The sequence below is a fragment of the Sinocyclocheilus anshuiensis genome, unplaced genomic scaffold (assembly GCF_001515605.1).
Source record: "Sinocyclocheilus anshuiensis isolate Anshui unplaced genomic scaffold, SAMN03320099.WGS_v1.1 scaffold385, whole genome shotgun sequence".
Classification (NCBI taxonomy): Eukaryota; Metazoa; Chordata; class Actinopteri; order Cypriniformes; family Cyprinidae; genus Sinocyclocheilus; species Sinocyclocheilus anshuiensis.
In genome coordinates, this window is record NW_015539876.1 from 731334 (window position 1) to 742838 (window position 11505).

The 11505-nt window shown below is 38.2% G+C and overlaps 2 protein-coding genes across 5 annotated transcripts in view; one reads left to right on the forward strand and one right to left on the reverse strand.

Moving 5' to 3' along the window:
- The window catches only part of LOC107685298 (sodium/hydrogen exchanger 7-like), a 34979-nt gene extending 32726 nt beyond the window's left edge, over positions 1-2253 (reverse strand). For all 3 annotated transcript variants that reach the window (XM_016481835.1, XM_016481834.1, XM_016481836.1), the window contains exon 1: positions 1897-2253. In XM_016481835.1, the coding sequence (XP_016337321.1) occupies positions 1897-2185 (289 nt within the window). In that variant the 5' untranslated portion in view covers positions 2186-2253. The remainder of the gene's footprint in view (positions 1-1896) is intronic.
- A 2166-nt stretch (positions 2254-4419) lies between these two features.
- On the forward strand, positions 4420-11381 carry LOC107685300 (protein XRP2-like). 2 transcript variants are annotated; one of them, XM_016481838.1, is made up of 6 exons: positions 4420-4838; positions 8482-8578; positions 8660-9150; positions 10425-10539; positions 10645-10730; positions 10829-11381. In XM_016481838.1, exons 1-6 carry the CDS (start codon positions 4662-4664, stop codon positions 10910-10912), a joined length of 1050 nt encoding a protein of 349 aa, XP_016337324.1. In that variant the 5' UTR covers positions 4420-4661; the 3' UTR covers positions 10913-11381. The 2 variants fall into 2 exon arrangements, with proteins under 2 accessions (XP_016337324.1, XP_016337323.1); XM_016481837.1 differs by having other exon boundaries at positions 4421-4838; positions 8482-9150.
- The last annotated feature ends 124 nt before the right edge of the window (positions 11382-11505 follow it).

An 11505-nucleotide genomic window follows, 5' to 3' on the forward strand; every position in this document is an offset into this window, starting at 1 on the left:
TCAGAAATACACGATGGGCTCTGATTGGTTAGCTAGCCCAGTGTGTTGTGATTGGCTAAACCGCCTCTAGCGCGAGTCTAAACGTCCCGCCCCTCACCTCGGCGTGCTCCGGTTGTATTGTAAACAACGGCATCGTTAATAGGGCTGGGTATCGATTCAGATGTCCCGCTTCGATTCGATTTCGATTCGCAAGCTCTCGATTCGATTCGATTCAATTCTCGATTTTTTTTATTACATTCAGTGAATATAGTTTTAATACAAATGCTATTGATATTTCTAAAAAATTAACAGTAAACATCAGTTAAACAAATGGTGAATTAATCCTGTTGTTGTCTCATACTTTTAGATACGTGTTATTTGTAAATGCTACTGCTTATGTTAGCTTTTAATATACAGTTTTATCCTGATTAAAGCTTTATTACAGTACGGCAACTGCATGCGCGTCCATGTTTAACGCTTCGTTAGAAGACAGAATCGCGATTCATATATGAAAAGATTTTAACATGCACCTCTAGTTTTCACTTCCTCTTCTCTAAAGCGGCACAGCATGGCCTCGGCCCCTTTGCCGCCTTTTCCCGAGGGCGGGGTTTATCTGGGTTTGTGATGTCACGAACCCGGGAAGTAACTTGTTGTAGTCCCAACCAGCCGTTTTTGTAGGCATTAAACTGCCAGAACTTTAAAAGACATATCTCCGTTTGCATTGAACTTTCAGCTTTGTAACTTTGCAGATATTGTTTATGCTCAAACAGCAACATTAGACATTAACTAACATTAAAAAAAGTGAAATCGCAATGAACCACCCCTTTAATAGCAAAAGTAAACTTGCTGAATGTGGATCTTCACCATGATTGCATTTTAAGCCATGCATTTTAACCATACCTGCTGCTCAGTATGTCAGACAGGTATGTGGTCAGTCAGTCACAAAAAAGACCCTAGGGTCAACAATTACACAATTTAGATGCCTGAACATGGTGATGTCTGTCATATTAATCTAATCAAAATTTACTGAAACGGTGTGAAACCAAATAGGCTACAAGTCTGAACCTACATATGGAAAAAGCAAGACAGAACGGTGGTGTCTTGCAGCTTGCTTACAACTGCTTCAACTCAGTCTTTTTCTCATGTCCAAGCAATGCTTATGAACTTCAGAGCTTTTTTTTTTGTTTGTTTTGGAAGTTAAAAGGTGCCATTAATTGCAAGTGCACGGAAAAGCAACCAGTATAATAATTCTTCACATTTTTGTGTTCCACAGCAGCAGAAAAAAAAGGTTTGAAGCAACAGGAGGGAGAGTAAACGCACTGGGTGAATATTGGGTGAACTATTCCTTTAAAGCAGAGCTTATAAACGGTTTGGGTAAGACTTTTGACACAGAAGACATAACATCGTGTTGGTGTAGACTGATCCAACCTGAAATTCAAAAGCTGTCACACTATTCAAAGCTAGTATGAGGAACTCAGCAGAAGGAATGACAAAATAAGAAGCGAAACCCCCGCGTCTGAGTCCCTGAATAGCTGAGTTATGGGGTACAATTTCATACACACATAAGATATTATGCAATATCAAAACTGTGGGTTGCATATGGGCTAAGCTATTGTGGTGCATTCAAGAACATCAATCTATTCCACCACACAAGGTTTGTATTAGCGCTCGTTCAAGCTAGCAGGCTACAAGGGCTCATTCATGCGAGGCTTAGCTAAGGGTTTACATGATGGCTGTGTCTCAATACCTAATGAGCTAGACAGAAAATGCGCAAAACCACGCGACTAAAAATGATTCAGCTCTGACGACTCGGTACTATAAAGGCCAAAAATGCTGTCGTGTTCTTCGGTTCATTCGGTTTTGAGACACAGCCGATGCTTAACGCCTTTCGCAATGTTAAAAAGACTAATTTCTTACCGTATATCATAGCCAGTCCTGTTTCGTGCAGGAAGCGCACTCTTCTGTGTTTGAAGAGCCATATTGTGAGGATAGTGAGTGTCAAAAGCAAAATGAATGTAAGTAAATTCACGCTGTCCTGCCTGTGACTTTCCTCTGCCTCTTTCTCCGTGGCAAGTTCCTCAATGCCGCCGTCATCTGCTCTTATCCGACAACATTGGCTTAAAATGAACATTATAATAGAAAACAGCGAGCTGTGTCCTCCTAATGCATATAATGTCCATGGCTTTGGTGCTGTGGCCGCCTCCATGGTGCAGGATGCTGGTGGCGGGTTTCCTCACTGCTCGCTCACTCACTGCCTCTGCTGCGTCAGATAGTCTCAGAGGCAATAATGAGAGGTATCAGGGCAGACCGCAGCTCAAGCTCTTAAAGAGACACGCACACCAATATTTATCTCTTACTCTATTACTAGTACATTCAGTGAATATGATACAAAACAGGCCTTGAACCCCTTGAATGACGTATTTTTTTTAAACATTTCAACAAACGAGCAGTGAAGGAGGTGCTTAACCTAAAGAAAATGTTGATTTTATACCTCAGGATGTCAAAATGTATGTGCTGTTTTATTTTATATGAGCTTTAAACATTTTGCAACCCTAAATAGAGTTTAAAACCCTGAAAATAATGATGCAGTTGTTTAGCAGTAAACATTAAGCAAATAATGTAACATTAGGATGTCACTGAGTATATGTGCTATAGTCTGGTTTGTAGTTATTGACACTTAAATTAAATGTTTGTTTTCTGGGTTGAGGTTTGTGGACAGGCAATTTTAAGAGGTGATACAGATATCTGATGTGTTTACATCTCCATGGGGATAAAAACATTTGAAGCAAAGTAGTTTTTTTTCTAAATCACTGAAAATTGAGGTGTTTTGAAGAATGTGAAACCCTACAGTTTTACTGACCTCCAAAGGTCTAGCTGTCACATTGATGGAAACAAACAGGAATTAAAGATTTCCTTTTTGCTCTTCTGCATACTATCACACTTCCTTTGCTAAATGAAAAATGGAAAGTCATCATTTTCTGGTTCTGAGAACTACATGTTTAAAACTATCTTTGTAGTAGAGTAAAGACTAAATAATCACACGTTTTAGATTCAAATGTCATTTACACTTATTCAGCTGGTAAGTGTAGGTCAGTTTAGAAAAAGTTTCCTGAATTTTGTCACAATGCTTTAGACAGCAGTTTTTGACAATCATTCCTGAAAGCTTTCGTTCTGTGCTTCCTGAAAAAAAGTATTAAAGTCTGTATATTATTATTTATAATCAAATGATATTTATTAATTTATTTATCATTAGAATTCGTCATCAGGTGACACGTTCAATCACACAGATGAGTTCATGCAGTTTACCAAAGAACATTTTATGTATGTAATGTATGTGTTTTACCAACACAACAGTTGAACAGCCAAGTGCAATACTGTTGTGTTTTCTGTCACATGTATATTTATTACAAATGTATATATAAGTGATGAGTCACATACAACCACCATGCTAAGACTTTTTATTTTAATATTTTAAGTGAGATTGAAATTTTGCTCTGTCAAAATTTCACAAAAAATCCTTAAGAGAAAACTTTCATAAGTTGATTGGTTTACATAAAAGCTTATAACTGACATCTTTGGGGTTTCATGGCACACAAATAACGCATACCATAAAAAGCGAGTAACAAGTATTTTTTTTACAAGAACATTTTCTAATGCTCAAAAATTGAAAATCACAACAGGGCCCATCATGTTCCATTATTGGTGTAAGATGACCCTGCTTTTTGTGTAAGATGTTTTACTCTTTAAAATATGCAAAAAAATAGCAAATAAGCCTCACTTCATTGACAACCTCATCAAATGTGTCAGTTTGTGTTTGTGCTTTTAAATAAACAACACTCCAGTACATACATTTAAGATATTACTATGAGGTTTAACTGCATTTTTTAATAAGAAAGGTAAGTAACATTGCAGCTCATTGAGTGCATTGTACAGAGATTCAGTAACAGGCCATATTTGTGTGTGTGTGTGTGCTCTATATCACTTTCATTGAGCTATTGTACCTTACATAATTAGCACTCATTTCAAATAAATAATTTTACTGGAAAAATAAAATGTATGTGGAAGACCTCCCTTAATCCATGAATATTATGTATAATATAAATTAAATTATATTTATTTATGAGTAATACACACACACACACACACACACACACACACACACACACACACACAGGCTATATGTAGTGATGCAACTAAATAAGTACATATACAACAATAAAACAAAACAAACATCTAACAGTGTAATCCGAGTGCACCAATATTATGATTCACGTTAATTATTCATATGCAAAGATGAGTTTACACAACGCACGAACAAAATGCTGTATTTGCATAAGGCAGGGGTCAAATATTAGAAACAACCCCCACCTACTTCGATAGACTTCGTAGATACAGGATCCTAATGGAGAGCGGATTTCGATGGGGGGGACTCGATTTGTCAACGGCACAGCTTTCATTCGCTGTTCCCTAGTAACGCGGTCCGCTGTAGTGATTGGCTGACTCGAGGGTCAAGGAAACGGGAAGAGCACAAGTTGCGTGTAACTTACTTGATTACTCTTTGGGGAGGGTGAGAGTGACGGAGCGCTACTACTGCGGCTGATCGAGACTCGCGTATTTCAGAAACGCGTGGAATTTACCACAAGAGGGGCGCGCTGACATATCGCACGACTGATCGTCCATAAATGGGGTGCTTGTTCTCCAAAAAATCGAGGAGAAAATCTCCTAAAAAAGACTCTGCTTTGCCCGCTGGGGACGAGAGCGCTACGGGCAATGACCTCCCCGAAACCAACAACACTGCGCTGGGCAGCAACAGCAACCAGGAGGCTCCAAAGCAATACAGCTGGGACAAACGGGAAAAGGTACGACGCTGCATTATAAATTGATCAGTGATTATAACCCGTTTTTGTGCACTAGACTATACTACACAGTATAATATGTTGCATAATTGCTTTAGGAACCATACAGAATTAACTCCAAACAGTTCGTCTGAAAAAGCTAGTGTTGTGTGCGTTACCTCAACTCGCCTTGTTAACCCCATTTTTTTGCAGTTCACAACATGCGTAATCACGCTAGCGATGGGTTTGGCCCCTCTTGTTCAGTGTTTCTGAGTGCTTTCCACTGGTGCTATCGATTGACCATCGATACGAGACTCTCACGGCGGTTATAGGGTTTCAAATGCTATGGTAAATTATAGACGGAGCTTATTATCGGCTTAAAGTCAGGGCACGTAACTTGCTTGCCTGGCGCTTGTCCAGATAACGCTGTGTTCAGCATTAGCACATAAGAGGTGTCGCCATCAACATGTATGACAGTGTATCAGAGGGAGGAAGAGAGGGAGTAGTAAGGGTGGGAGTGTCTGTCTGCCCCTCCGACCGCAAAACCAAGCTTTGATAGCATTTAAATTTCCGGAAGTATGAATCTATTATTGCCCTGGTCGATGCTTTCAAGTTCAGATTGAAAGGCAATGAATTCACGAGACAAGTCCAACTGTTTATCAGTTTTCTCTTATGGTCTGTCAATGGCAGTGTCTGATCTGATGGATTAGACTAGTACAGTGGTTCCCAAACCTGTCCTGGAGGACCCCCTGCCCTGCACATTTCCTATGTCTCCCTAATCAGACACACCCAATTTAGTTCTTGCAGTCTCTACTAACGAGCTGATGAGTGGAATCAGGTGTGTTAGATAAGGGAGACATACAAAAGGTGCAGGGCAGGGGGGCCTCCAGGACAGGTTTGGGAACCACTGGACTAGTAGTTCTGAACCAGGGGTCAAGGCCCACTAGAGGGCCTCAGTAATCTTCCAGTTGGCTCCACAAGATAAATGTAAAAATATTTTTAAAGTATTTGAATAAAAAATTATCAAACTTGATAGCATTGTTTAGTTTGTGGTCCTAAAACCTGGCTGGGGATTAGCAGTTTTAAGCCATGGGTTAATCTGAGAGTTTTCTAGCTGTTTTAGATTTAAGAATAAATTGAAGTCTGTGGTTAAATTTTGGCTTGAAGTGAAAATTCACCCTATATATTTTCTAAATGCATGCTATAGATTTTATTAGAATGGCAATCGATGCATTGAACCAAGCCCCTGCTTTGCTTTTTTTCTATAACCATTTACTCTCTGATAGACAGACATCACAATAGAGTAGAACAGATTTGTTTCTACTTCCATTTCATCACATTAACTTAAATTCTGTAAACTCAAGAGTTCTATTTAGTATGGGAGTTGCCAGGGTGTCGCTGTGTGATTGTTAGGGTGTTTTCAGTGATTGTTAGGTGGAAACTTACTGGCCCAAGTCAAAAGAGATCTTAATTTCTATAATGGTCTGTTTCCAGATACAGCACAGGTGCCTCCTTCAGTTTAAATCTGTGTTGTCGTTGTTGTTTCCATTTTCTGTTTTATCATCCGCCAGCACATCATCCAAAACAAGCTGCATGATTTGAGGTATCATTTGTGTCTCAATGCAAAATGAGTTTCCTGTTGAAGTGTAACCTTGTAAAGCCTGTCATATAAAATAATAGTCTGAAAAATATAAAAGGGAAATCTAAAAAAGCTTGCGGATATGTTTTATGTTTTGTATCATATTTGGTACATCAGGCTTTTAAGGCTTATATAATATAGTAAGAATACGGAGCTCAAGGAGGGGGAAAAAAACATACATTTTATTCAGAGTCCCAAACTAGCAAAATTATACAATTGGGTGCAGATGTTTTTTTTATGTGGCTAAAAAGTATTTTGATTGCTTGTAATGTAAATCAACAAGATTTTTATTACAAGATAACAGAATACAGAAATTATAAATATTAGTTGTCATTCTATTTCTCAATAATATGTGTTAGTAAGATTATATTTAAATGCTTAGTTTTATGACCAAAGCTCTGTAGTTTTGATTTTAGTGGGCAAAACATATAATGCAATGCAATACAATGATGATTGTGAGATAAATAAACATTTGACAGAAGCCTGTTGTATCACATTTGATACTTACATTTTAACAAGTAAACATAAGTTGCTTCAGTCCCTTAAATGTTCATCTTGAAACATTAATAACAATATAAAAGTCATTCTCACAGCAAAATGACACGTGCCACAATGAAGGTGGAGAATTTAAAGGGTTAGTTCACCCAAAAATGAAAATTGGCTTGTGTTTTACTTACCCTCGAAGCATCCTAGGTGTATATGACTTTCTTCTTTCAGACGAATCCAGTCGGAGTTATATTAAAAATTGTCCTGGCTATTCCAAGCTCTATCATTGCAGTCAGCGGGTGTTGCAGTTGAACAGTCCACAAGTCGTCAAATAAAGCACGTGCATTCATAATAAAACGTGCCTCACACGGCTACGGGGGGTGAATAAAGGCCTTCTGTAGTGAATCCATGCGTTTTTGTAAGAAAAATATCCATATTTCAAACGTAATAAACACTTTTCTCTCACTTCCGTTATCTGTCATACGCGGAAGTCATTCTTGGTGGAAGGCGTATGACGTATACGCAGCGCGCACGCCTCTGAGATATGCTAGTCTCTCGAGTTTGTTTATAGGAGCAAAGGAAGCAAAGTCTCCTTACTTTAGCAAAGGAAAACCAGTCTCCTCTTGGCTTATATCGAAATCCTCCGATATTTTTCTTTGCAAATCTTCGGTTTGTACTTTGTACTGTAATTCGTGACCGGCGTTTTGTATTTGTTCTCTCTCCACGTTCGTCACTTATCACGCAACGCCGCGCGTCTTATGTCATCCGCCGGAACTGCTTCAGTGTATGACAGTCAGCGGAAGTGAGAGAAAAGTGTTTAGTACGTTTGAAATATGGATCTTTTTCTTACAAAAATTCATGGATTCGCTACAGGGGGCCTTTATTCACCCCCCGGAGCCGTGTGAAGCACATTTTATTATGAATGTGCGTGCTTTATTTGACGACTTGTGGACTGTTCAACTGCAACACCCGCTGACTGCAATGATAGAGCTTGAAATAGCCAGGACAATTTTTAATATAACTCCGACTGGATTCGTCTGAAAGAAGAAAGTCATATACACCTAGGATGCTTCGAGGATAAGTAAAACACAAGCTACTTTTCATTTTTGGATGAACTAACCCTTTAAGAATATTCCTAAAAGTTATACTAAAAATTATATCTTTTACTTGCTAAAAAGTGTGAACTATTAATCAGAGGGCAGAAGGCATGTAGAATATCGTGTACAACAGGGTTTTCAGCATGTTTTGATCATGCTGATAATTTGGACACTTCAGAAATTCTTGAATCAAATATGATACAGTTGGCTTTATAGTGTTAATACTTCAGGTTACAGGTTTGTTCTGAAGTATAGTTAACCACAGCAGAAATAGTTTTTTTGGACAAAAGCATAATGTCTCTAACTAATAAACACACATTTTGAGGGAGGGGACATCCTGTTACAAGAGTGTGAAGGGAACCAGAGAGCAAAGATATCTGATAATGGTTTTATTGCTTTTTTTAAGTTCTCCATTTATTAACATGTTTGCACATTTTTTTTGCAGGTTGACCCGAAAGACTTCATGCTGACAGGCCTAAAGAATGAGACAGTGGGCCGGTTGCCAGGCAAACTCAATGGCCAGCAGTTTGTCATTGAGGATTGTGAGAACTGTAACATCTACGTATTCGACCATTCGGCGACTATTACCATTGACGACTGTGTGAACTGCCGTATTATTTTAGGTCCGGTCAAAGGGAGCGTGTTCTTCAGAGACTGCAAAGATATCAAGTGTGTGGTGGCCTGCCAGCAGTTCCGCACCAGAGACTGCAAGAAAATGGATGTCTTTTTGTGCTGCGCCACCCAACCCATCATTGAGTCTTCAACAGGCATGAAGTTTGGCTGCTACCAGTACTACTACCCCGAGCTGGCTTTCCACTTTAAAGATGCAGGCCTCAGCATCTTTAACAACAACTGGAGCAATATTCATGACTTCACACCTGTCTCTGGAGAGACCAATTGGAGTCTCCTACCAGAAGATGCTGTTGTCCTGGAGTATATGCCTCTACCAGATCCTGAGTCAGAATTCAAGTCAGTGAAAATCTCTGCTGAAGCAAATCGGAGCATAGTGCCCCTGACCAAAGGAGGGCGCCGTACCGAGAGCGAAGATTCCTGCCTGTTTGTCTTTTTTGCTGGAGACTACACCACTGCTAATGCCCGCAAGCTCATTGATGAGGTTAGAACTCATTTGATAGAGTTGATGGTGTAGAATTGTCATTCATGGTTCCAACGATGGGTGATCCAGAAACTGACGTCATGTGCAGCATATTTGTTCATCTTTGAATTTTATTCGTGTTACATGCTTGAGGTTTCTCAACCTGGAAGTTAATCAGAATGAGTCAACATTTCCTTGCTGTGGCATTTCCAAAAAAAGCTTTGTGTTTATTACTCAGTTTAACATCTAATTGAAAAACATTGTTCACAGCAAGTTTTTCATGTTAATTTGGGAAATGAAAAAGCTTTCTTCAGTCACTCCACCTATATAAATAGAAAAGGGGATGTATACTATTTCCCACTTCACTTAAATTCGTAACTTTTATCTGTCTTTTTCTACTAGAGATGTTGCCTGTGTACGATTAACTAACTTTAAAAAGTCTCTACATAATTTCTAGTGTGCTTTTTATTTTTATACTTGCAGGAAGTTAAGGACGTGACTAACTGTCTGTAAATATCTTAGGTTGATGGCACCTTTACTGTTTGTTCTAGTATTTTGTTACCAAAAGCAGGATGGGCTAAACAGGAAGGGCTCTGCTGCATAGTTTTAAAGGTCTGATTTGACAATTCACAGTATAATAGCTTCAGCCATATTTAACAAATCCTTTTCAAATGACATGAAACGCTTTTATGCAGAGTGCAAGAAAAATTATAATAATCATTCTGTACCTGAATGAACAACTGATGTGGTGTTCATTCAAGCACTTTGTTTAGATATCAACCCATTATTAAAAATGTTTAGATCCATGAAGTATTTACACTGTAAAATCATTTTAGAACTGTAAAACAGGAAACATTAATATCATAGCACAATAAGCACATTATGAAATGATTTTACGTCAAAGTGAATCATTCACATTGACAAAACAAATGTGCTGTAAAAAAAAAAAAAGTTGATTTGATGTGGATTTAAACTACAGCAATATATTTTGTGAGTTCATGTAGTTTTACCTAAACTATCCTTGCCCTCTGCAATATATGGATTTGCTAAAGCAAATATGTGAGGAAGAGACGGAAACAAAGTATTCGCCATCATGCGTTTGACCTTTTTGTTACTGACTTCATGTAGAAATCAATCACTTGTAGTGGTGATCATTTAGTTTTATTTTTATGGTTCTCAAATCTCAGTTAAAAACCACACAGAAATCCCGGCCTGTTCACCAATGCATAACCAAGCTTATTCATGAAAACCTTTAATTTTGTAACATTGATTTTTCTGGATCCACCTAAATGCAGATGACCGCCAAAGGCTTTGTCCTCATTCAGACCAAAGAGGTTTCCATGCGCCCTGAGGATGTGAACCGAGTGTTCCAGAATAATGCAGAAAGCCTCACTGAGTGGATCACCAAAGGTGTCGTAATGTATTGTGTTACACCAAATAAGTAAATGTACAGCCTCTTGTAAATAGTTGCAAATATGAATGTCTCTTATAACACACTGATCTGTGTTCCTGCAGGTCCAGTGGTAGCCCTCGAGCTGAATGGAGATGGTGTGGTGGAGGCGTGTCGATCCATTGCCAATGAAGTGTTCAATGGCACTAAGGTAAATATAAAATGAAGCTGTTACTTCTCAAGTCTGTTTATTGAGGATTTGCTCTGATCATCCAAAGATTTTCATGCTAGCTGCTGCTTTTCCTGCAGCTGTTTGTTTCTGAGAGCAAAAATACGTCCTCGCGTGATGTCGACAACTTTTTCAACTTTGCTGACATGCAGATGGGACTGTGAAACTGGCACAAAGAAGCACCTCAAATTAACGTGGGTTTATATTTGTTTGGTTTTGTCAATTTTGTCATTTCAGTGAATTGGAATTACTTAATATCTCAACACTTTTAGGGGTTTATATAACCACTATTTTAACAGACAGTTTTGCTCTGTGATCTGACAATTTTACATTTTCATGCCAATGAAAGAGGCATATGATCAGTTAGGGTTTTGGAACCAATCGTGAAGGCAAGTGCTTTTAGATAGAGAACAAATTTGAGAACTGGAACTTTAGTCTAATCAAATATTGCTGTGGACATTGTATCACTTATGCTGAAAATAATGAATTTGATTATATAGATATTTATTTAATTGCTTTTTTCCTTCAGTGTATAGCTGGAAATTGTGTTTTATTCTCCTTTGCTTGTATACATGTCATTTAGTCATTTAGTTTGTGTATACTAGATAGCTGTAAAAAAAAATATTCCTCAAATGCCAGAAAACATGAATTGTTGAATCAGGTTTTTTATATTTAATATTTTATTTATATATACACACACACACACACACACACACACACACACACATATATATATATATATATATATATATATATA